Source organism: Bos grunniens, chromosome 11 (assembly GCF_055505025.1).
Source record: "Bos grunniens cultivar Pamir isolate PY7600 chromosome 11, Bosgru_T2T1.0, whole genome shotgun sequence".
Taxonomy (NCBI): Eukaryota; Metazoa; Chordata; class Mammalia; order Artiodactyla; family Bovidae; genus Bos; species Bos grunniens.
In genome coordinates, this window is record NC_141175.1 from 4649877 (window position 1) to 4674335 (window position 24459).

At 59.9% G+C, this 24459-nt stretch overlaps 1 protein-coding gene across 14 annotated transcripts in view; it reads left to right on the forward strand.

The window, feature by feature from the left end:
* Positions 1-24459, forward strand: part of LOC147362360 (ral guanine nucleotide dissociation stimulator) — a 49996-nt gene that overhangs the window by 15741 nt on the left and 9796 nt on the right. For 2 of the 14 annotated variants that reach the window (XM_086324357.1, XM_086324361.1), the window contains exons 2-6: positions 19991-20101; positions 21340-21533; positions 22292-22387; positions 23070-23263; positions 23537-23835. In XM_086324357.1, the coding sequence (XP_086180483.1) occupies positions 19991-20101; positions 21340-21533; positions 22292-22387; positions 23070-23263; positions 23537-23835 (894 nt within the window). Of the gene's footprint in view, positions 1-173; positions 385-9987; positions 10297-17885; positions 18052-19990; positions 20102-21339; positions 21534-22288; positions 22388-23069; positions 23264-23536; positions 23836-24459 lie in introns of those variants that run through there. The other 12 variants (XM_086324364.1, XM_086324363.1, XM_086324362.1 and 9 more) reach the window with 10 other exon arrangements.

The following is a 24459-nucleotide window of genomic DNA, read 5'->3' on the forward strand; positions in this document are numbered from 1 at the left end:
TAATTTGAAAACCTCTGTATACCACACCCCCTCCCATAACGGATCAGAAACAGTGAGGCTCAGAGAGAAGAGGAACGTGCCTGTCCCAGAGGAAGGCAGTGTCAGGCGGGGGCAGGAACTAGGTCTCGGTTCCCCGGCTCTGAGCGGCCTCCTCTGCTGGGTCCCCTGCGCCCCCAAAGCCACCGGAAGAGGATGTGAAATGCTAGCTAGCTTGGAGAAGCAGGGCTTTGCGCCAGGCCGTCAGGCTCGGCCCCTGCCTCTCCTCCAGGAACCGGGGGCCTGATGTGCCTGCGGGCTGGCTCCGGAGCCCCGGTCCACCCTCCTCTCCTCTCGGTCCCCACGATCCTGTGTGCCCAGCCGGCCGCCTGCCAGGGCCCAAGAAGGGTAAGGAGGCAGCCCAGCCTTTGGGTCACCCTGGCATCTTTAGGTGTGGGGATCTGAGCTCTGAACGCTGAGGCAGGGAGGCTACGTATGTGGGCTCTGCAGAGGTGCGCACAGACACAGGACCTGGACTCTCCCTGTGACATCTTGGGCAAGTCCCTGCTCCCTGCGGCCTCAGTTTTTCCATTTGTCAAATGGGTATGTTGGACTCAACTCGGGTTTCAGTGTCTGGTCTGCGGTGAAATGAGAGAAATGGAGACAAGGTCATGCATTTGCCTTAAAGTCAAATATATTCATTTAGTGACCATCAGTTTTTTTTGATCGTATGCCCTCTTAGTTACTTTTGGGGGATCTTTTCTGAAATGATGATAATGATGATGGTGACAGTTTTTTTTTTTTTTAAACTGCCCTACTTGGCAAAATAAACAGTTGCTAACCCTAGGTTGGTCCCGGCCGTTTAAAATTAAATCCCATGTCTAGGTGGCAGACGTGGAGGAGTTCTGAGGGCTGAGTGATGGGGAAGGCTTCCAAAATGAGACAGTGGCTTAAGAGGAAACGGAGGGGGTCAGGCGTGTCTCCTGTGCCCCACAGCACCTGGCTGGACTCACTCCTGGCTGGTGGCTCCACTGGCTGAGCTGTTTTGATCTCTGTGACTTGTCCCTGGGTGGTGATTTTTTCTCCCAGGCAGAGGAGTGAGGACAGGGCCTCAGGGTGTTGGGGACACAGCTGGGCCCTCCCCCCAAGACAGCAGATCTGAGCTGGAACTACTGGCCGGGCTTGGGACAGTCCACCCACCCTTGGCTGGACCTCAGCCTGGTAGGAGCAGGAATTCCTGGCCCTGCTTGTCACAGGAGCAGGTATGACAGCCACGCGGGTGACATCAGGCCTAGGCACTCGGGAGCCTGACTCCACTGGGGCCAGCGGACAGGCAGGCAGACTGGCAGAGGGCCTCCCCGGGAGCCCATCCCAGGCCCACCTGCCTCCCCGTGATGGCCCGGCAAACCAGGCCCGCCGAGCCCAGGGGCAGGAAGGGCTGGGTGTTCCTCGCCTGTGTCTCTGTGGTGACTGCCAGGAGGTGGGCCGTCGCCCGCCATGCTGCCCTCCAGAGCCCCACATCTTGGCCGAAGACGCCTCTGCCGGCACCCGCCACTGAGGTGAGTTTCCAGGGCAACAGGTGCTTCTAGGCCATGGCCGGGCCCTCGACTTCCTCCCCTCCCATCAGAACTGGTTGAAGGAGTTTGGCTGGAAATTGCCTGGAGAGGCTCCATCTCCCATTGTGGATGTGAGCGAGGCGGCTGGGTGGGGGGCGGGGTGGGGGCGAGGCTTGGACGCCACTGGTACCCGTGTGTACCCACCAGGCTGGCTGCCTGTCTACCTGCTCCCGCCTGGGCGGGGTGGCGTGGCTGGGGATTGTCTTAGCGGCTCCTGTTCGAGTGATTCTTCTCCGATCACAAAGCCTCTGTGCACTGTTTTATCATCTGCTCCCCTGAGAGCCAAGTGGTGGTGGTATTACTATTCTTACTATTATTATTATCTCCATCCTCCTGACGCAGAAACTGAGGCTCCGGGAGAGGGAACTGAAGCTAGGAAGGCGCAGAGCAGGGACCCGAATACAAACCTGGGCTCTGCATTTTAAGAGAGTTTCCCAAACCTGCAGGCCCCCTCCTCCGCCCTGGGTGTGGAGTCTGCGTCAGTATGGGCTTTTCAGGGGACAAGACCCTGCCTCTCCGATCGCTCTCTGTTGTTCTCACTTTTTGGGCTCAGTTGCAAGTCTCAGCGCGCATTTCCTCCTGTTTATGTCCTCTCCCCTTTTCCTTGCCACACCATGCGGCATGCAGGATCTTAGTTCGCCGACCAGGGGTCAAACCCGTGCCCCCTGCATTGGGATCAAGGAGTCTTAACCGATGGAGCCCCAGGGGAGTCCCTCCCCCATCTGTTTCTCTTCCTCTCTCCTCTCCTGCACCCCCACCTTGGGCCCGGCACCTGTTGGGCAGGTGGCCTTTGGGGGTGTCGGGCCCTGAGCGCTCTGGGAGAGGAGGACAGTTATCAGAGTGGTGCTTGGTCTCACTCTGTAAGACCCTGGACATCATGTGTGCTCGTCTCGAGTGCCCCCCACCCCCAGCATCCTGAAAGTCAGAGTCGGGGGCCATGCCCACCCCTCTCCAGGGGAGGACGGGGAGCCAACTCATGGCTGGTCCAGAATGCCAGAATCCAAGTCCTGTTGCCACAGATCTGGGCATTGATTCATCTTGTCCTGCTCACGCTGGGACAGCAACGCCCAGTGAGGTCAGAGATTTGGGGTAATGATGTCAAACCCCTCCACCCCGGATGGTCTCCTGGTTGTTTGGAAGCTTCATGTCCCGCCTCCTGACCGTCTCTGAGCTTGGCCTCTAGCCCCTGGGGACTCCCCGTTGCCCTGAGGAGGAGGCCGTCCCTGGAAGTTCCCAGGAACCAGGGGCGGAGGAGGTGGCCCGCTGTGCCAACAGCTCCCACACTCAGCCCAGGTGCGTCACCTCCTGCCCACAGAGGGCCACCCCAGGACCCATGCAGCCAGGAATGGTGACATCAGGTCAGGGAAACGATCGAGGAGCCTGGCCAGGCCACACCCCATCTATGACCTCCCCAGACTCTAAATATAGATCAGAAAAGACAGACCAGGTGACCTCCACCCGCTCAGTGAGAGATGAAAGGTTTTCCACAGCCTGACCTGAGTCTGGGTCAGTTCAGTTCAGTCAGTCATGTCTGACTCTTTGTGACCCCATGGACTGCTGTACGCCAAGCCTCCCTGTCCATCACCAACTCCTGGAGCTTGCTCAAACTGAGTCTGGGTACCTGACTGCTGTTCCTCACTGGGTCACCAGCTCCCTCCGGCACCTTGACCGAAGTTGGAGGAGGTGATGGCCAAGAACCTTGTCACCTGGATGTGGCCTTTAGCCAGTTCTTGCTCTGAGCCATCAAGGTACCTGGAGTGGCACCCTGGGCCCAAACCCCATTCCCTGGGACCTTGTGCCAAGCAAAGGGGTGGATAAAAAGTGGGAAGCATGGCCCAGGCAGAGAGAGGATGGCTTGAGGCTCTGGGGACTGCAGCCTTTCTGTGTGAGCCTCCCTGGGCATCGTGAGAGAGGACCCCAGAGATACCAGCTGAGCTCACACTGAGCAGTTGGTCTTTTGTCTGAAGGCGGAGGTTGGGGGTGGCGAGCTTTGAAGGGTCAAGACCCCTCTGGCTGCTGTATGTCTGGGCTCCAGTGATTGGATGATAGCGGGAAGGGAAAGGAGCCCCAGAGGTTTGGCCTGAGCACACCTTTCTCTTAAACCGAAGGCGGCTACTGAGGGGCCTGTGAACCAGGGAGTGACGGGAGGCCCAGTGGGGTCTGGGGCAAACCCATGAGCACAGGCCTGGCTGCAAAGGACAAGTGCCCGTCAGCTCCCACCCAGCCTCCTGTCACGTGGGGACACAGACCCGGTGTGTCTGGATTGTCCCGAGTTACGGGAGCAGCCAGAAATGGGGACTTTTATATGAAGTCACCTGACCTTTTACTGTTGGCTCAAAAATTGAAAAACACTTTGTACGCCAACCAAAACACATGTGGGCTAGGTTTGGCCCGGTTCTCTTCCTGGCTGTCAGCTCAAAACCTGTCTTTTAGGCTTCCTGTGCGGGGAGCATCCTGATTACAGAAGCGGTCTGTACAGCGATGTTATCCAGGGCTCCTTGTGATCTCCAGGGAGGGACGGGTGCACCCCCTGCTCCCCAGGGAAAGGTTGGGACCCTGGGATGGCTAGGATGGGGTGCGCTGTGAGCCAGAGCAGGAAAGCAGGGAGCAACCCCCATTCATAAAACCCTGCACTTTGTACATAGCTTGGTGTCTCCCTCCCGGCAGACCCTCCAAGGGCCTGGGTCAACAGAGCTTCGATTTCAGACTAGCCCGAGGTCACGAGCCCCATCTGAGCCTCGTGATTCCGATTCTGCCCACTGCCTTGGGCCATCATGTTGTCTGGACGCTCTGAGAGCCTCAGGAGCATGGGAAGTGGTGAAGTGGGTTGGGGTCACTGCGGAGGGCTCCAGGTCTGGGGATTGCTGCCCTCCCTTCAGGGCTGATGGAGCCTCAGCAGCATTAGAGGATGAATCGAAACAAACTGTGTCCTTTTTCTTTCTTAACGTCTATTATGAAAAATTCCCCAGAACACAAAAGTGGAGAAAATGGCATAAAGACACGCAGCTCTCCTCATCCCACCGCGGGGCCGCTCTCCTGCTTCTCTATGGGCCCTCCTTCCTCACCGCGGACGACGTTGACACAGACCTCAGACACACAGCTCCGTCCATCAGTATTTCAATAGGTTACTCTAATAGTAGCCGAAATCCCATGATCACATCCAAAAAATGATGTCAGCTATCATCAGAGAGCCAGCTGTTGTTCCGTCACTCAGTCATGTCCGATTCTTTGCGACCCCGTGGACAGCAGCGTGCCAGGCTTCCCTGTCCTTCACTGTCTCCCAGAGTTTGCTCAAACAGATACCCCGTAGTGTTCAAATCATCCCAGTTGTTCCTTAGGTTGTCTTGTGTGTGTGGTTGTGTGTTTGTTTTTTTAAACAGTTGCCCTGTTCAAATCCCAGTCCAGAATCCACATGTTGCCTTTGGTTGCATGTCCCACCTTTATTTTAATCTACGTTTTCCCTCTTGCGTTTTCCCCTGAAATGTATTTGTTGAAGGAACTGGGTGGTCTGTCCTGCGAAGATTCCCCGAGTCTGGAGTTTGTGGGGTGCGTCCCTGTGTGTGTTTAACGTGTTCCTCTGCGCCCTGTCATTCCGCCAGTGGTCGTGCGCAGAGGCCTGGCTGGATTCAGGTTAGGTTTTCAGCAAGAGCACTTTCCTGGGCGGCTCTTCCACGCGGTCCCTGCAGTGCTGGTTCCCTCTCTTTAGGGCTGCTCTGCCCTTGGGAAGACATCTCCCTGGCAGCTTTGAGGGAACATCATGAGACGAGGTGCTTGGGGGCTGGGGAGAGGGCCTTGCACGTGCGCGGTGCCCGGGGATTCTCAGTCCCTGGTTTGGTTTTATTAATATTTATTTATTTGGCCACATTGGTCTTAGTTGCGGCAGGTCCGCGATCAGGGATCAAACCCATGCCCCCTGCATCGGGAGCACAGAGTTTTAGAGTTTCAGCCACTGGACCACCAGGGGAGTCCCTTCTCGGCCCCCGTTGAGGTGCTTTACCTGTGCTGTCCCTTTGCTAAGCAGGAGAAAGCTGTGCCTTGGAAATACAGGCACATATGACTTGCGGGGGCAGGGTGGGTGGGGGTGGGCATTGGCTAGAAGGGAGGGCCACACAAAGAAAGGAGTGGAGTTGGGCTTCAAACCCAGGCGTTTCGGTGCTGGGTTCTGTACTACACTGCACCCCTGGGAACTAGGACCGTGTGTGTGTGTGTGTGTGTGTGTGTGTGTGTGTGTAGCCAGCTGGAGCAGTGAGCAAGCTTCTCAGGACCCAGGAGGAGACCCCCAAAGCAGGGAGGGGGACAGACACTAATCAGACAGACACCAACCAGAGGAAACCAACCCCCCAACCTCCTCCAAGCAGATGCTGTCTGGGTAGCGGGATGGGAGGCAGCCCCGCCGGCTGTGTTGCTGTGTGGTGTGGTGATGGAGTGCCCTGTTCTCACCTCTCCACTCGGCTTGGGCCCCCTCACCCCAGTCCCCTTGACCTTCAGAGTCAGAGAGGTGGTGAGCCTGGTGCACTCAGAAGTCACTTGGCCTCTGTGGGCCTCTTCCCCAGTTGGAAAGTGGGCAGAAGCTTGCTTGCCAGGCCCCTCCCTGGGAGAAAAGAGATAAAAGGAACCCAGAAGAGAGAAAGTGAGTGCAGTCAGGTGCTTAGTTCCCCAGGCTCTGAGAGACTGACTCAGAGAGAAGTTTCTAGCCTGAGGCAGTGTCCGGCCTGGAGGTCACCCCTCACTTCTCTTGGAGAGCCTCATTCCTCTCTGAACATACATGCCCTACCCATCTCACCCTCCCCTGGGGCTTCCTATACAGCCTTCTTGGGATCTCTGCCCCAAACCAAATCTTGCTTTAAAAACAAAAACAGCAAACAAACAAAACCCAGTGTTTATTATTATGTATGTGTGATTACTAAAATATTTTAGAAAAATTAGCAAATTCTGAGACTTAAGAAATGTGTAGCACTGCCCAGAGATAACCACCATTACTTTGGCAAAGTAGGTCCCTGTAGTCATATGCACACGTGTAACATCAGCTTCTGAAAGCATGTGCTGTATCCTGGGTTTCTGACTTGTGGGCTTCCCTGGTGGCTCAGACGGTAGAGTCTGCCTGCAGTGTGGGAGACCCCGGTTCAATCCCTGGGTCGGGAAGGTCCCCTGGAGAAGGAAATGGAAACCTACTGCAGTAATCCTTGCCTGGAAAATCCCATGGACGGAGGAGCCTGGCAGGGGGTCACAAAGTGTTGGACACCACTAAGCGACTTCACTTTCACTTTCATAGCTGAGCATCTCCCTCTGGGAGATGGTGAAGGACATGGAAGCCTGGCGTGCTGCAGTCCATGAGGTTGCAAAGAGTTGGACACAGCTGAGCGACTGGACAACAACTCCCTGTGTGATGGTCCTCCTGTGGTGGGTCACGGCATGTGGGGTCTGAGCCTGTGCAGAGTGTTTGAGTGAATTCCCTTGAAAGTGAAAGTGTTAGTTTCTCAGTCATGTCCGACTCTTTGTGACCTCATGGACTGTAGCCCGCTGGGCTCCTCTGTCCATGGAATTCTCCAGGTAAGAATACTGGAGTGGGTTGCTGTTCCCTTCTCCAGGGGATCCTCCCGACCCAGGGATCAAACCCGTGTCTCCTACGGCTCCTGCATTGCAGGAGGATTCTTTACTGTCTGAGGCCCTGTAGCCTGTAATTCCTTTGGCAGAGTAGTATACATCCAGAGCAGTACGTGGAAATCCACGTCCCCACTCTGAACGCTTTCTCAAGGTTACTTCCTAAGAGTGAGGTTGTCAAATCTAAGGGCATGAGTGTTTTCTAAAATTTTATTTTATTGAAGCAGAGTTGATTTACAATGTTATCTTAACTTCTGAAGTGTACAGCAAAGGGATTCGGTCATGCATATATGCATGCTTTTTCATGGCATGAAGGTTTTTAATAGAAGTCCTCAAGCTGTCTTCCGTGGGTCTTTGTCAAAGCCTTCCTTGTGCCTGAGGGAGGACCATGCACCTGCTGCAGATGTGGGCTGCACATCTGGTGGGCACACAGGTCAGAGGGAGCGGCTGGGTCCCCACTGTCCATGGATACCTGCGGTGGGGCTCAGGGTGGGTGAGCCAGATATGCTTATGGAGTGAGGAGTCCAGACCCACCCCCTCGTTTTGCAGATGGGAAACTGAGGCCCAGCGGTACGGAACCAGTTCTGGAGAGGTGGGTGGCATTGCCAGGGCTGCTGACAGCGACCACCAACCCCTGAGAGGGCTGAGAACTGAGGCCAGGCGGGGCGGGCCTGGGCAGTGTGTTGGTGTGAGGAAGGTGTTAGGTGGGTAGAATAGGGAGAAGGAGTCCAAAATGGCGGTGGCTAAAAGACAAGGAAGGTCAAAGGAAGGTCCGAGGACCAGAGTGAAGACTTCAGGCAGAACAAACAGCACTTCTGGCTAAGCCCAATTTGCATAGGGCAGGCCCAGGTGGAGGAAAAACAAGTAAAAGGAGGAGCCAAAGCGCTTTCTCAAGGACTCTCCCCCCCCTCCCTGCGTGCGTGCGCGCTCTCTCTCTCTTTCTCTCTCTCTCTCTCCCTCCCCACGCACTGCTCCATTCTCTTCTCTTCAAGTCTTGGATTCTCCTGCTATCTTCTAAATAAAATGGAGCTGTAACACTGATTTGCCTAAGAGCTGTAGCAGGGTTTGTCCAAGACCCGAGAGCTGTGACACGCCAAGGGCTTTAATGTCCGTTGCTCCAAATCTTTGTTGTGACGAGACAAAGAACCGAGGAACATACACTCGCGTGACATCTAAGAAAAGAGCGCGCGCACGTGGGAGAGAGAGTCCGAGAGAAAGTGCTTTGGCTCCTCCTTTTATGTTTTTTCCTCCACCTGGGCCTGCCCTATGCAAATTGGGCTTAGCCAGGAGTGCTGTTTGTTCTGCCTGAAGTCTTCACCTACCTAACAGAGGGACGTTCTCACTGGTTTCTAGAAAGAGCAGCTGAGGCTCCCCAGCCAGCCCTCAGCATCCTCAAGGGCAGGCTACCTGGACACCCCGAGTACTCAAGCTTCCAGGGGTCCTAGCCAGCCAGGCTAGTGGCAGGTGCGTGGCTGGCCTGAGTCCCTCGTGACCCCTTACTCTTGAATGTGGACACCCAAGCTGGTCATGCTGAGTGTGGACTCTTCCCCCTTACTCCCCTGACTGCCCCTCCTCCATCTCCTTTCTGCCGGTACCTCCTCCGGGTAGCCTTAGGGCTGACATAGCCCTGGCAGAGGCCCTTCCCCCAGCACCACACCCTGACCCTCAGTTCAGTTCAGTCACTCAGTCGTGTCCGACTCTTTGCGACCCCATGGACTGCTGCATGCCAGGCCTCCCTGTCCATCACCAACTCCTGGAGTTTACTCAAACTCATGTCCATTGCCTCGGTTATGTCATCCAACCATCTCATCCTCTGTCGTCCCCTTCTCCTTCTGCCTTCAACTTTTCCCAGCATGAGGGTCTTTTCAGGTGGCCAAAGTATTGCAGTTTCAGCTTCAACATCAGTCCTTCCAATGAATATTCAGGACTGATTTCCTTTAGGATGGACTGGTTTGATCTCCTTGTCCAAGGGACTCTCAAGAGTCTTCTGCAACACCATAGTTCAAAATAATTCTTTGGTGCTCAGCTTTCTTTATAGTCCAACTCTCACATCCATACATGACTACTGGAAAAACCATAACTTTGACTAGACGGACCTTTGTTTGCAAAGTAATGTCTCTGCTTTTTAACATGCTGTCTAGGTTGGTCATAATCCTTACTCTCAGGACGGCCAAATACAGGGGTGCAGGGAGGACCCGGTCCTGACTCCAGGACTCAGGAGCACATAGCCAGGTAGAGGCACCTGGCTGAGAGCGTGCCATACAGCGATTACCAGCTGTGACTTTCCTGGATGAAGAACCTGAAGCTCAGAGAAGTTAAGCAATTTGTCTTAGGTCACAGAGCTAGTGAGGGGCTTAACTGGAGTCTGTCGCAGATGGACACCCACTGCTTGGCCACATGTCAACGCGTACCCCACACACCTACGCAACCCGTGCCGAACTGTGGTGTGTATCTGGAGCCGCAACACACACACACGCACACACACATACACACACACACTCACACACGCACACACATGTTCTTCCCTAAGACGCAAACAGGAGCCGCAACACACACACACACACACACACACACACACACACACACACACACGAGACACGTGCTCTTCCCTAAGACGCAAACAGCCAGCAACACGCGCGGGGACGCTCGCGCGCGCGCGTGCACACGCCCCTCCAGCGTCTCCAGCCCCGCCCCTCCGGCGACTCCAGCCCCTACCCTCGAAGCAGCAGGCCCCGCCCCCGGAGGCCAGCCCCTCCCCCGGCCTGACCTCCGCGGGGCCGGCTGGCGCGCGCAGAGCGCTGGCAGCGCCGAGCCGCGCGGCCCGCTGCCGCCGCCCCCGCTGCGCGCCGGGCCGGCCCCGCGCCCGCGCCGCCCCGGGTCCCTCGGCCCGGCCGGCCGCCCGCGCCGCTTCGAGCCGCCCATGGTGCAGCGCATGTGGGCCGAGGCGGCCGGGCCTGCGGGCGGCGCCGAGTCGCTGTTTCCGGGCTCCAGGCGGAGCCGCAGCGTGTGGGACGCCGTGCGCCTGGAGGTGGGCGGCCCCGACAGCTGCCCGGTGGTGCTGAACAGCTTCACGCAGCTCGACCCTGACCTGCCGCGCCTGGAGGTGGGTGAGCCTCGCCGGCCCGGCGCTCGGCCGAGCGAGGTGTGGGTGGGGACGCAGCGCGCTTAGCGGATCGCCCTCCGCGAGTGGTGGTGGCGGCGGTGGTGGTGGTTACCACCCCCCAGCCCAGGAGTTGCGCGGCGGGAGAGTCCTTCCGAAGAAACGCCCTCCTTGCGCCCACCCCCTGGGCAGCCAGGTGGACGTAGGGACGGCCGCCCGGCGGGCAAAACAGTTTCGGGACCAGATCCGGCTCTGGGACCCTTCTCCGTCCCAGTGCCTGCCCGCCCCGCTGCCCCTGCAACCCGGGCAGACGTGTTCCCGCGGGCGGTCTCCGTCTGCTCGGAGTCTGCCTTTCCCGGCCGCAGGGCTGGGCCGTACTTCATCCCCGTGGCCAGCCAGGGGGCCTGCTTAGGCGGTTTGGCTTGGAAACGCAGGTGGTGCACTAGTGATTAGGGCGGTGGCCTCCGGGAATCCTCAGGGGTGGCTAGGACCACAGTGGCCTTCCAGGCAGCCCCTTTGGAAGGCAGAAGTGGATTCTGATGTTCAGGGCTGATCAAAAGGGTGGGCGGGAGGAGGGAGACAGGCCCCCAACCTGTGGGCCAGGTGTCCAGGCCGGGAGGTTGGGGCAAGGGCCTCTCAGATGGAGGGGTGACTCCCTTCTACTTGATTAGAAAATGCGCTTCCACCCTGAATTTGTGAAGGTCGGGTAGGATTCAGCAGAGGGGTGTGCCTCTCATGAACTCGATGAGGGCTGGACTCCTGTTTCTAGTGCGCTGTTGGGAGGAGGGGGCCAGTGGGTCATGGGGAGCAGTGCCCTCTCCCTCCTCCCGCCTGACCGTGACTCTTATCCCCCTACCTGGGACTAAGGTAGCAGAATCCAGGGGCTGGGGCCTGAACGGAGGGAGGCCGTTCCTGGGTCAGAGGGCTCAGTGGAGGTCCTGATCCCCCATGCTGGTATCCCCCACGTTGTTACTTTAGGCCCCGGTGAGCTGTGATTGCCAGCCTGGGTCTTGGGCCTCTCTCTGTGTGACCCCAGTGCCTAGACAGGGTCTGGGTGCGTAGTTACGGGAGGATAAAGCACATCTTGTCCAGTGTGGGAGTGGGGAGAGGGGGGAGGGAACTCTTGGGAGGACGCAGGCCTGGGAGACCCTTTATTGGTGAGCTTGGCGGGTGGCGGGGCCAGGCCTCTTCCCCGACCCTCATCCACCCACAGCTCTGGTCTTCATTGGTGGCTGGAACGAGACCCCTGGGAGGGTGGGGGCGGGAGGCCTGACACCAGCCCAGCGCTCATCTGACTTTCATTATGTCTGGCAGCTCCTCGGGCTTTGTGTGCTGGAGGGTCCAGCCGGCGCACTCACAGGGGCAGGCCGCCAGGCTGCTTTTCCTCCCTCCTTCCCTCCCCCTATCCATCTGTATCCCCAAGGAACCGAGGGAGAGTGCAGATCTGAGGCCTGCCCCTGCCCGGGGGTCTGCCTGCCTTTGCCCCCTTTCGCCTCTGCCTTCTGGCCCCAGCACTGGCCTCCAGGCCGCGGCCGCTGTTTAGATATCAAAGTGGAAGCTTCTGGCTAGTGCAGGAAAGCCAGGGTCCTGGCAGGACAGAAGGCCACTGCCGGAAACCAAATACAATGACCATTTACCGTGAGCTGGGGGAGGGCGTGGGGAGTCCCTGTCCCTCCTGCCAACACCGCCCCCCTCCACCCCCCACAGCCAATTTCCTGGTTGCGGTCGCCTGCCAGAGCTGAGGCGGCCGCCTGCGGTCCCTGTCCTGTCTGGAAACCACGAGGCAGTTTCTATTTCCTCCCCGGGCCCCCTTTTCCTACCAAGCCTCTGCCCCATCCTTCCCTCTCGGGGCTGCCAGATGTCCTCGCACATCTGGGCATCTGCTCGTCTTCATGATTCGGAGCCAAGCCACTTCTGACCCAGCTCGGCCGGCACGGTTCCGTGCTTCGTGGAAGTCCCTGGGCTCGCGCCCCCGTCTCCACGCAGGCCACCAACTCAGCCAGGCGGGGATGGGTCCCAGAGTCTGGAGCACATACTGGCTGCAGCCATGACTCCCTTGTTCAAGCTCACTTTGACCAACCCTCTTGACTATGTGCCAAGCTCAGAGGGCTTCCCTCGTGGCTCAGGTGGTAAAGAATCTGCCCACAGTGCGGGAGACCTGGTTCGATCCTTAGGTTGGATAGATCCCCTGGAGAAGGGAATGGCAACACACTCCAGTATTTTTGCCTGGAGAATCCCATGGACAGAGGAGCCTGGTGGGCTATAGTCATGGGATCAGAAAGAGTTGTACTGAGTGATTAACGCTGGAGCTCAGAGAAGTAGAGTCCTTGACCATACGTGCAGCCAGCGAGAGTGCAGCCCAGATTTGAACCTGGGCTGTGTTCTCTGCTGGGCGCCTGTTGTGTACAAGAGCCCACGGGGATGGGAGAAGGACAGGGTTCACGGTGAGATCATTACAAGTGTCCCTGGAGGACGGGGGAGCTGTGGAGGGGCCAGAACCAGGCCCAGGCAGCTCAGAAGCCCCATGGTCAGTGAAGGGTAGGGGTGCTTAGAGACCAGAGGTAGGTGAAAGTGCTTTGGGCCAAAAGACACGGGGAAGAGCTTCAGGGAAGAAATAAGCCCACAGCTGGACCCTGAGAGTTTAAATAATATCTCGTATGAGGCTGCGCTTGGTGGGAGGCTCTGCGCTGAGTAGTGTGCATGCATGGGGTCTGTTCGGGGTCACAATTGCCTGCCGTCCTTTTAACAGATGGAACAACCAAGGCACTAAGTTGCACAAACTTGCCAAGTGGCAGGGGCGGGATTCTGACCCCAGGCCGTAAGCCTAGAAGCCCTGAGCTCAGCGTGGGCGTGGAATGAAAGGAGGAGGGCTTCAGAGATGTGAGGGGGAAACCTGTCTCCCTCCAGCCTCCCTGCCTCCTTCCCCATTGTCTGTTCTCTGGATTTCAGGGTGTGCAGGGTTCTAGTCTAACCCCCAGGACTCATTAGCCTCAGGCCAAGAGGCATGATCTGAAAGGGGTGTGTGTGTGTATGTTTGTGTGTGTGTGCAAAAGCCTGTGTACCATCCTCTTCCAAGCAGGCTTCCTGGCAGACTCCAAGGGGACAGCCTCGGATAGCTGCAGAGCCTGTCAAGTTCAAGAGGAGGACTGACCGGCTGCCACCTGCTGGGCCCCCCACTTCCCATCTTGCTTTCCTCCTTAGGAGAAGAGGCAGGTGGGGGCCAGTCTGGCTGGTACTGAGTCTTTGTCTTTGTTCCTTATCTGGGGGAGGGACTTCTCCAGCACTGGTCTGGTCTTTTCCTCAGAGGCTCCAGGATGGCCCTGGAGCAGGAGTGAGTGGTGGGGATCAGCACTGGGAGGAGTCAGCCTGGAAGTTAGCCGTTTGCAGCAGTTAGCTGTTTGCAGGCCCCGTCTTCACTGCTGGTGAGGAGCTTTTGGAAGGGGACTTAGCACGGCCACCCACAGCCCTTGAGCGGCCAGTGGGGTGGTTTCAGGAGGCTGCACCCAGGCAGTCGAGGACCAGCTGCCTGGATGGTCCCCATGCGTGGCACCGTGCTGCCCAGCCTCCCAAACCCAGAAGCGCTGCGTTATTGGACCTGTGGCTCCAGCGAAGTCACTGTCCTCAACCCAGTGCTGCGGAGGTGGGAGTTGAAACCTGCAGCCTGGTGTAGGAGGGGGTCTCTGAGTGGCCGCAGTCTCCATCTGTTGGCCAGCCTGTGGCGGGGGAGGGGTATGGTGCTTGGGGAGCTGGGCAGGGGTGCCCAGCAGGGGGGCGGGGTTTGAGGAGCTCTTGGGAGCAGGTGTGACCCGACATTTTCTTTGACTGCCACCCCCCCTCCCCTGGGAAGCCTCGGATGCTGGCATAGCCAGCTCTGTGGTCTCGCCTGGAGGCATGTTGGCTTTTTGACCCCGGGGGGCAGCTCCACGTAGGCTGGTCCAGACTTGGGCTCTGAAGGGAGGAGAGCTGGGCTGGAAGCCTGGCTCAGCCCCTCATAGCCCTCGACCTGCTCTCGTTCCCTGAACCTTGGTTTTCTCATCTGTAAAATGGGCTTAATGCCACTTTCTCCACTTAGGGTTCTGGCAAGGCCTGAACAAGACAGGCAGCCTGACAAAGCGGTCCCCACCAGTGCCTGGCACCGTGTCAGGGCCGGCTAGGCATGCTGGCCACCATTATGTCGTCTGACAAGGTGCCAGGGGAGTGCCTGTGCCCAGGGCTCCGAGAGGACACTGGCCAGCCTGGTCAGCGCGGTGCTCCCAGGCCAGGTTCTTACAGCTGAGCTTGGGCCTTGGCTGCCTTGGCCACCCCGCGACAGGAGCCCTCACCAGACCCGTCTCAGTGGAGAGGTGGGGGTCTGAGGGTGCTGGGCCCTGGTGCACGCCCCTCCCCCCCACCTGCTGTGTGATCTGAAGAGGCCTGGCCCGTCTCTGGTCTCCCTCCAGCATCTGTCTGAGCAGGGCTGGACTCCACGTGGACGCTGTGACTGGCTGTGGCAGCCACGGTTCAGGTGGAGCACAGAGGCCTGGGTGTGTCTCCATGGACACCAGGGGCCCAGGCCGGGGTTCAGTCCTGCCCTGGCTGCCTCTTCCTGGCTCCTGACGGAGATCAGCTCCCACCCATAAGTGAGGTGTCAGGAGGATTACATGGGACGGGTGTGCGAGGGGCGTGGCATCCAGGAGATGCCCACACGTGCTGGATGCTGTGGCCCGTGGTGGTGTTGTCAGCCAGCTCTGCCTGGCACTCCCCCCGCCCGAGACAGGTGCCCCTCCCCTCCGCTGCCACCAGTCAGGCCCCCTTGCAGGCCTGGTCCCTGGAGGCCTGACAGTCTGGAGCCAGTCCTGAGTGGGCAAGGCCAACCTGGAGTCTGGTCCCTCCTCCCCCGGAAGCACGTTTCTCTTCTAAATGCTGATGAGCAGCGAAGCTCAAGCTGGCCGGGAAGGTTCTTGGGAAGATGGGTCAGCCTCTGTGGGGCTCAGGCCAGGCCAGTCCCCAAATGCCAGTTTCTGGGGTCACTAAGCTCTCTGGTTGTCCTGCCACCCAGGCACCTCGTGTGGTTCCCCCTATCAAGGCCGCCTCTGGGCTGCGGTACCTGGGATCCAGGAGTGTGGCTCACCTCTATCCAGCACTGACTGTCCGCCCTCAGCTGGGCTCTATTCCGGCCCAGGGCCCAGGCCACCCACCTGAGGTGGGGCAGGCTGGAGGGCGAGGCCCTGTTGCACACCAGGAGGGTCACGCACACTTGGCATTTTCACTCTCCCTGCCTTGTTGGGCACACATTCTGAGAGATGAACCAGGTCCCTTGACCGTCTCCCCTGGGCCTCAGTCTCCACCTGTGTAAAATGGGCGTGCGACTTGGTCTTCAAATCCAGGAGCCTGTGTTCCGGAAGGCAGAGCAGCTGCCTCTGATGCTGATCGCGCTCGTGTTTTTCAACAAAAGGCATTCCAGCAAAAGGCTGAGAGGTCAGAAAGCCGTAGGCCTGGTTCCCTCCTCCTGGCACTTTTAGAATGACCCGCCGTCCCTTTCACCTGGCCCTCCCCCAGGTTCCCAGGGCGTCTGGCAGGTCTCCCAAGAGGTTTTCCCCGCCCCGTGTCCCATGTCACCTCGCCAGTGACAGTGTCCTCACGCCGCGTTCCTGGGGCTGGTCCTTCCCCACACTTGTCCCTTCTCGTGACCCCCCGCCTCATCCTGTTGAATGCTGCTGCCCTTGGCCCCTTCTCTCAGACAGGCTCACTGAGGCCGGGGGCTGCGGGACTCAGCCAAGCTGGGAGCAGAGCCCTGCAGGAGAAACAGCACCCTGGGGCCCGGTGGGCACTGGAGAGGGGCCTCGTGTGCCCAGGGCTGCAGGTGCTGGTGAGCGGCCGGCTGAGGCCTCGGGGGACCTCTGTGACTCAGTGGCCCTCAGCAGCAGCTCAGCAGGGTGCCATGAGGTCCCTGAGCAGTGAGCTTGTGCATGTGGGGCCCACCACCACCCGCCTCACCCAGCCGGACCTGAGCGAGACCAGGTTTCTCCATGTGCAGCCCCTGCCCCCCGGGGGTCAGGGGGACAGGGAGACCGTGGTGTGGGTTCAAGCCTTCCTTCTCCACCTGCCTCCCCCCTCAGCCAGGTCCCCTGGGGCAGGGAGCATCCTGCAGCCGGAGGCATCCATGGATCTGGAGGCCCTGCGTGGCTCTGGTATAGTTTCCACCAGAAACGAACAGGCGAACGGGAGTGCAGGGGTCCCCAGGGTGGGAGAAGGGCCACCTCCACGTGTGCAGGCACGAGCACCTTCCTGCAGGAGACGGCGGGGCTGGGAAAGGTCCAGTGGGTCCCAGCGGGTCTAGCCTGAAATACGGGTGGAATCAGCTCCTGGCTGATCCGTTTTTTTCTGCCTTACGGGGCTTGGGGCTTGGCCTGCAGTCAGCTGGGGACGCAGCACCTTGCTGCCCATCACCCTGAGAAGGCTGATCAGGTGGTGCCCTAACATACGCCACCACCCCAGCCCTTTCCTTGTCCCTGAGCCTCTGGGCTGTGCTCTGAGGGACGGGGTGGTGGGGGTGCTGTGGGGCGCCCTGGTGCCCATCCTGCTGGCCTCTGCTCACCAGGGCCCGGCAGTATCTCACCACCTTCCCTCCAGACCCAGGTGGTAGAAGCCTGGGCAGCTGCCAGCTGGGTCCCGCGGGGCCCCGGGGACACATCTATGGGTGTCTGCTTGGGGCGGGATGGGAGGCGCTATCCTCTGAGGACACGGCCGCCCTCATAGAGTTGTTTTCCGCTGCTTCCCAGGTGGCTCAGCGGTAAAGAATCTGCCTGCAGTGCAGGAGAGGCAGGTTCAATCCCTGGGTTGGGAAAATCCCCTGGAAAGGGAAGTGGCAACCCACTCCAGTATTCTTGCCTGGGAAAGTCCACGGACAGAGGAACCTGGTGGGCTACAGTCTACAGGGTCACAAAGGGTTAGACACAACTGAGCCACAAACACTTTCAATTTTTTTCAAGAGCTCGGGGCGACTCTATGGACACCTCCCCTCGGGGCATCTGCTGTTTGCTTGCCCACTCCCTCCCCCTGTGGCCCCCAGCCGCAGCCAGAGCATGACGGGGGCTTGGTACCGCCCACGTGGGCTCCCAGTCCCCAGGCCTGTGCGCTGTCTGCTCTGCTAACAGGATGGGTCACCTGCTGGGGCCAGGGCCCTGCCCTTCCTGCCCCAGAGGGTCCCGGGGGCAAATGCTATTGGCCACTCTCCTTCTCTGGCCCTGGAAGAGCAGTGGGAGCGGGCAGCTGATGCCCCGCTCGACCGCTTTGTGCCCAGGCCGCCCCCCCGCCCCGCAGCTCGCTTGGGAGCCCTCCCCGCTGTTGTCTCTCCGTAGTTGGTTTAAATGGCGCCTGCTTTCTGCGCTGCTTGGACGATCTGGTGTTTTGTTTTTTTTTTCCTGTTGCTGCTGCTGTGAAGGGACCCGGGGTGGGGGGACAGGGTGGGTGGGCTCCGCGGGGCTGGTGCAGCTCCCCATCTGTGTGATGGGGCGGTGAGCCCGCCCCCCCTTCCTGGCGTAGCCTGTGCGGCTCTCAGCGTCCTGCCCCGCCCCCCACCCGGCTGGCGGGAGGGGCCCCTCGGGTGGGGGCAGGGCTGGAGGATTACATGAATCCCGGGCAGGGCTGGCCAGCTGCTCCGCTGCCCGCGAAGACCGGCTCACTCACTGCGGAGCCGCTATTTAGACCCGCCTGGGGAACGGCCTGGCTGGGGGTGCTTCCGTCCAGCAGGGTCTGTTGGAGCTCCCTGGGAACCAGGTGGGCACCCTCAGGGTTCAAGTCCAGTGCCCTCTGGCAGGCGCGTCTGGTGGCTGCCAGTGATCTGTGTGCTTAGGACATTGTCTGGCTCCCGGCTGGACCAGAAGTGGTTGGAATCCCCAGGGGAGGGACAGGCCTTTCCAGGGTGGGTGGCCGCCTTTGTAGGAGGCAGTCTCGGACACCCCCCCTCCCCGCCCCCCGAGAGCCCCAGAGGAGACGCAGAGGTGGGTGGACAGGGCCCTGGCCTGGCAGGTGGATGGCAGGCCCCTGACGTCACCCAGCACCGTGGCCTCCTCTAGGTGGGGGAGGGATGTGTGAGGCGGGGAGGACGCTAAGCGTCTGGGGTTTTCTGCTTCAGGACGGGGGATTTCTCCTCCGGATGGCAGGGCTTGACCTGCCTGAGTGTGGGCTGTAGGGGTGTGTGGAGTGGGAGGGTGTGCTCGGGCTGGGGGAACCTCCGCCTGTGGGTTCCCTGCTGACTTCCCAGAAACGCCTGGCTCTCTCTCCGGAGGAGGCGAAGGGCCAGGAGCCCCGGCATGTTGCCCTGGCTTTCCCGTTGGTGCGATGCCCGGAGTGGGAGGGCGGCCTCAGGTCAGAGGAAGTGGATTTCCGGAGGATGGCTTTCCAGGCCTCCCGGAACCCTCCCAGAGCCCTGGAGGTAGGAGGTGAGAGGCCCAGCCACCCGCCCACCTCAGCCCTGAGCCCAGGGGGCACTGATGTCCGGGGGTACAGGACCCTGGGCACCTGGTTCCTACCCAGGGCCCCAGCTGAGGCAGCGGGCTTTAGGGAAGGGCTGTTGGCAGGGCCCAGGCTGAGTCAGCGCTTTCACTGGGCTTTCTCTGGGAGGGGGCAGTGACCCGTGATCCCAGCTACCGGCACTGACCTTGTGACTGATGGCAAGCACCTCCCTGCTCCTCCCTAAACTTGCAGAGTTCTGTCTCTTTACTCCTAGCCCCCACCCCCCTCTCCACCCTCCCCAACTTCCAGCTCACCTCATCCCTGGTCAGGAGCAGTGGGAGAGGAGACCGTGTGGACCCCAGGGCAGCAATGACCAAGGCCTTGATCAGGCCTTGGTGAAGCCCCCCCCAACAAAGCCTGTCTGCCCCGCGGGAGGGGTAGCTACCTTTTAAAACAGGGGCCTCTCTGCCCGGGGTCCAGGAGCTGCCAGATGACCCCACCCCCCACTCCTGGCCCAGGGCAAGTCCTGTGGTTTGTGGTTCTGTGGAAGTCCGGGCGCCAGCCTTCTCATGCTGTGCCCGTGCACATGATGACAGGCAGGGAACTGGGAACTCCGTGGTTGCCCAAGAGGCGCGAGGCCATGAACGAGCAGAAGGGGAAGGAGGCGCCTCGGCTTGTGGCCGTTGAAGACGCCCATACCTGCCGCAGAGCCAGGGTGCTGACTCCAGGGCGGGGGTCAGCTGTGGAGGGGGGCCCCCGGGGAGGGACCAGGGCCCCCAGGGGCAGTTGGCCAAGTCAGGGCCTTGGTTCCCGGGTCTGCCGTTCAGTTGACCACGGTGGTGTGCCCATGGACAGGTGGTCCCTCCCAGCTCCCTCCGCTGTGGTGTACTCACCTGTGAAATGACCAGGAACCATTCTCGTCTTGGCACAGGGGAGTCGGGGTGGGTGGGGGCGGGGGGCGCGGCGCTCAGGACCAGAGCAGGCTGTGGTTGAAACTTTGGTGGGTGTATCTTGTCCAGTTGCTGTGGCTGGTGGAGTGAGGACGCAGGGACTGGGGGCAGTGCCAGCAGCCCCGAGGACAGTCCCCAGCCCTCCCTCTGTGAGCCCGTTCCATTCTGGACTGGAGGTCCCTGTGGCCACCCCCCTTTGCCTCATCCAGGGACAGAAGGTGGCATGGGGGTGTCCCCCCTACCCCCACCATCGCCGCACAGCCGGGCAGGCCCTGACACCCCCGCCCGGCGGCTGGGCACTGTCTTTGCAGAGCTCCACGCAGGAGATCGGCGAGGAGCTGGTCAACGGGGTCATCTACTCCATTTCCCTGCGCAAGATCCAGGTGCACCACGGCGCCAGCAAGGGCCAGCGCTGGCTCGGGGTGAGTGCGGGAGGGCCCGGGGTCCAGGGGCCTCCCACAGGGATCTGGGCGCCAACCCTGCCCCCCACAGCCCAGTCCACAGTTCACTGCTCTCTTATTTGTGTGAAACATCAAAAAGACACTTTCATGCTCTTTCCCTTCACGTTAGGCTGGGATTGTAAGGTAAGGAAGTTAGAGAAGGCAAGGTTCGGAAAAAGAACAAGACCGGCAATTTATAGGAACGGATCGCCTTTAATGAGGCGAGAAGGGGCAGCAGTCAGATTAGTGAGCTGCTGCACTAACCCAAGAAAAGAGTAAGTAAATATAGGCATATATGTGGACATCTACTGTGTTAAGGGGGCCTGTTCTCCAAGGTTGTTACCCTGCAGGGCTTATTTATGCATTTTTCCCCAGTTTTTTTTTTTTTTTTCTTTTTCTCTTTGTCCATTGTGGATAATCGGTAGGTGTCCTCCTTTATCTGTTTTATTGTTTGGCCACACTACGCGGCAGGCATGCGGAATCTTAGGTCCCCAGTCGCGTGGGTTGGTTCTGCGCCCCCTGCGTTGGAAGCGTGGAGTCTTAACCACTGGACCGCTGGGGAAGGCCCTGCCTCTCACTGTCACGGGTGGCCATCAGCCTGACTGCCCTTCCACACGTCTCCAACCTTACATCATTTGACTTACTAGGACTTTAAAAAAAAAAAAACCCGAAGGGCTCAGGCTACTATATATGGTTCTCTACAGTCACTGTGATGGAGCCCAGCCCCACAACCCCTCCAGGTCGGAGCAGGGGCCTGACGGATGCACAACCTTTCAGAAAGGAGGCCGATTGCCACCGTGACTCAGGCTTTCACTGCCCGGGACCTGGGCCGAATTCCTTTCTGCGGCCGTTTCCCCAGTGCTGCCCCGACAGCCTCTGTGTCCACACATACTGTTCCCGGTACCCGGGGCATGAGCCTCTGTTTTCTCACCTCTAGAATGGGTCTGTTTTGCCAGAGCTCATGGGGATGATACTCCTCATGTTGACGAGCTACGACCACTACTCAGCTAATAAAATGACCTCAAAGAGTTGTTTTTCATCATCCCCACCTCCAGTCCGAGCTGAGACCCTCATTCCATTCAGGGCACTCACGTTCCCGTCTCCAGCCAGAGGTCACCGAGCACTTGGGACTTCCTCTGAGCTCCAGCACCCCATCCACCGCCCACCCCTCGGGCCACAGTGCTGCAGCTGACCATCCATTCTCCTTTGTCTCTCCGCAGTATGAAAACGAGTCGGCCCTGAACCTGTACGAGACCTGCAAGGTGCGGACTGTGAAGGCGGGCACGCTGGAGAAGCTGGTGGAGCACCTGGTGCCCGCCTTCCAGGGCAGCGACCTCTCCTACGTCACCATCTTCCTGTGCACCTACCGAGCCTTCACCACCACCCAGCAGGTCCTGGACCTGCTGTTCAAGAGGTGAGCGCCCCGCCCCTCCCTGCCCACCCGCTGGCTGTGTGTCTTGGGAATGTCGCTTTGCCTCTCTGAGCCTCAGTCTGCTCCTGTGAAAACAGGCTGCAGGAGGCCGGACCTCACAGCGTTGGCAGGACAGCAGCCTCACACCCGGTCCCGTGGAAAGGGCTGCCGAGGGTTGGCGTGGTTTTAATTAAGGTGTTCCTCCACCGTGAAGGGGCTTCCCTGGTGGCTCAGACAGTAGAGAATCTGCCTGCAATGTGGGAGATCCAGTTCAATCCCTGGGTCAGGAAGATCCCCTGGAAAAGGCAGTGGCTACCTACTCCAGTATTCTTGCCTGGAGAACCCCGTGGACAGAGGAGCCTGGCGAGCTATAGTCCATGGGGTTTCAGAGAGTCAGACACGACTGAGTGACTAACGCTTTCACTCTTTCCCCCCATGAAGAAGCTCTCTGCCTCCAGCCTTTGGGCAGAGTCATCTTCCCATCTGTAAAGGAAGTTCAGGAGCCTATTTTGGGGTCCCCTCCTGGGATTAGCCAGAGCAGGGATCACTGGGGGCTGGCAGAAGGCCCCAGGCCACTCAGGTGTCTGTAAGGTGCTGCTTGGGGTTCATTCATTCAGCAAATCTGTATCCAGCACCTACTGTGTGCAGGCACTTTTCTGGGCTTTTGGCTTAATTCAGGGAAGGGAGCAGATAGGAATCCTGCCCTCCCGGGCTTCCGTGCGAGTCGGGGGGTCAGCCGGTAACGCTGGACATCATAGCAGGTACGGTAGATGTGACGTCCTCACGGCCTCCTCTAGATATGGGTGCATCCTTCCCTACTCCAGCGAGGACGGCGGACCCCAGGACCAACTCAAAAAGTGAGTGTACCTCGGGTCTGGTGGGAGGGTCTCCCGTCTACAGGGTGGGGTCCGGCGGGGGCTGAGGCTGGGGAGGCCTGGGCAGAACCCTGGCTCCTCTACATCTTGTGATTCCTGCTGGAGGGCCGAGGTCTGGGCGCTTCTGCAGGACGAAAGGGATCAGAGGGCAGTGGCTGGGGTCCCAGGTCCAGGGAGCAGGGGGGAGGCAGGGGGCTCAGAGCTGGGTCCTGAGACCAAGTTCAGGTGTAGGAGGCTCATGATGGCCGGGCAGGGGGCTCTGCTTGTCCCCTCCTCCCTCCCATGTTTATGCAGCGCCTACTGTGTGCAGCGCAGCCAGAGCAAACCAATGAACAGAGGAGGCGCGGCCCTGCCTGCCCTCCTGCATTCCCTTTGGTTGGGGGGGAGGTCAGAGTGGGGGTGGGGGGGCCAAGAGTGGGGTGGGGGGCCCAGAGTGGGCTGGGGGGTGGACAAGAGTGAGTCAGGCTCCCCAGGAAGGGAGAGGTGGTCACTGTGGACCGAGGGCTCCCTCCAGCTGAGACTGCCCGCCCCCCCTGCTGACCAGGCCTTGGCATCCAGATGGGCGGGGCGAGCCCAGAAGCCCGGCCCCCAGGGGGTGCCAGGGGAGGGTCGAGAGGAAGGAAAGGCCAGGCCCTGACTCTGCTGCCCGCCCGCCCACCCCCAGTGCCATCTCCTCCATCCTGGGCACCTGGCTGGACCAGTACTCGGAGGACTTCTGTCAGCCCCCCGACTTCCCCTGCCTCAGGCAGCTGGTGGCCTACGTGCAGCTCAACATGCCCGGCTCCGACCTGGAGCGCCGGGCCCACCTCCTCCTGGCCCAGCTGGAGCACGCGGACCTCAGCGAGGCAGAGCCGGAGGGTGAGGAGGGCGGGGTGGGCGCTGGACTCAGAGGGGGCGCCCCCATGGCAGAGCCAGAGGGTGAGGAGAGTGGGGTAGGCGCTGGACTCGGGGGAGCCCCCATGGCAGCTGCTGGGGTGGGAGCAGAGACTGGCCTCGGAGTGCCTGCGTGGGCACCTCCATCAGGGATGATGTTCTATTGTGGGGTTTGGGGCCAAGGCTTCTCTGGAAGGCAGAGGCATGCTTTCTGTCTTGGAAGGGCAGGCGTGTCACTGACCTTTTCTCCTCTCGCAGCTCTGTCCCCAGCTCCAGTTCCAGCTCTGAAACCAGCTGCCGAGCCAGAGCCCACACTAGGCCCAGACCTCGAGCCCGCTCCGGCACTGGCCCCAGAGCCAGCCCTGATGCCAGCTCCGACGCTGCCTCCAGAGCTCGAGCCGGCTCTCTCGCAAACCCTAGAGCTCGAGCCGCCTGCAGCCCCAGACCCCCCCTGGCCTTTGCCCGTGGCTACAGAGAATGGGCTGGGGGAGGAGAAGCCCCACCTCCTGGCATTCCCTCCTGACCTTGTGGCAGAGCAGTTCACGCTCATGGATGCGGTAGGCAACCCGTCTCAGCAAGGGTGGGCATGGGCACCCTTTCCCTCTGGCCTCTGCCACCCAGACCCTCTGGGCCCTGTCCAGAGCAGCTGGTAGTGGTTTAGTCGCTAACTCGTGCCCGACTCTTGTGACCCCATGGACTGTAGCCCACCAGGCTCCTCTGTCCATGGGATTTTTCCAGGCAAGAATACTAGAGTGGGTTGCCATTTTCTCCTCCACGGGATCTTCCCCACCCAGGAATTGAACCCGGGTCTCCTGCATTACAGGCAGATTCTTTACCGACTGAGCCATGAGAGAAGCCCAGAGCAGGTGTCCAGCCCCAAGTTCCAGTGCCACTGTTATAAGTGTCACCTGGGCCAGGTTCCTCGCCCCAAGGCCTTGGTGGCCCTCCAGGCTGTGGACCTGGGATCCTGCCCTCCGCATGCATTGACTGTGGATGACATCGGGTGGAACAGTCGGAAGTTGGGTGGGGTCTGGCCCCCTTGGGAGGGGAGAGAAGGGCTCGCTGAGGTGCCGCCAACTCCACGGACCACCCCCCGCCCCGGGTCTGCTGAGCAGGCCTCAGGAGCTTCTGCATTTATTAGGCACCTGATGTGTGTTAGACACCAGGACAGGCAGCAGACA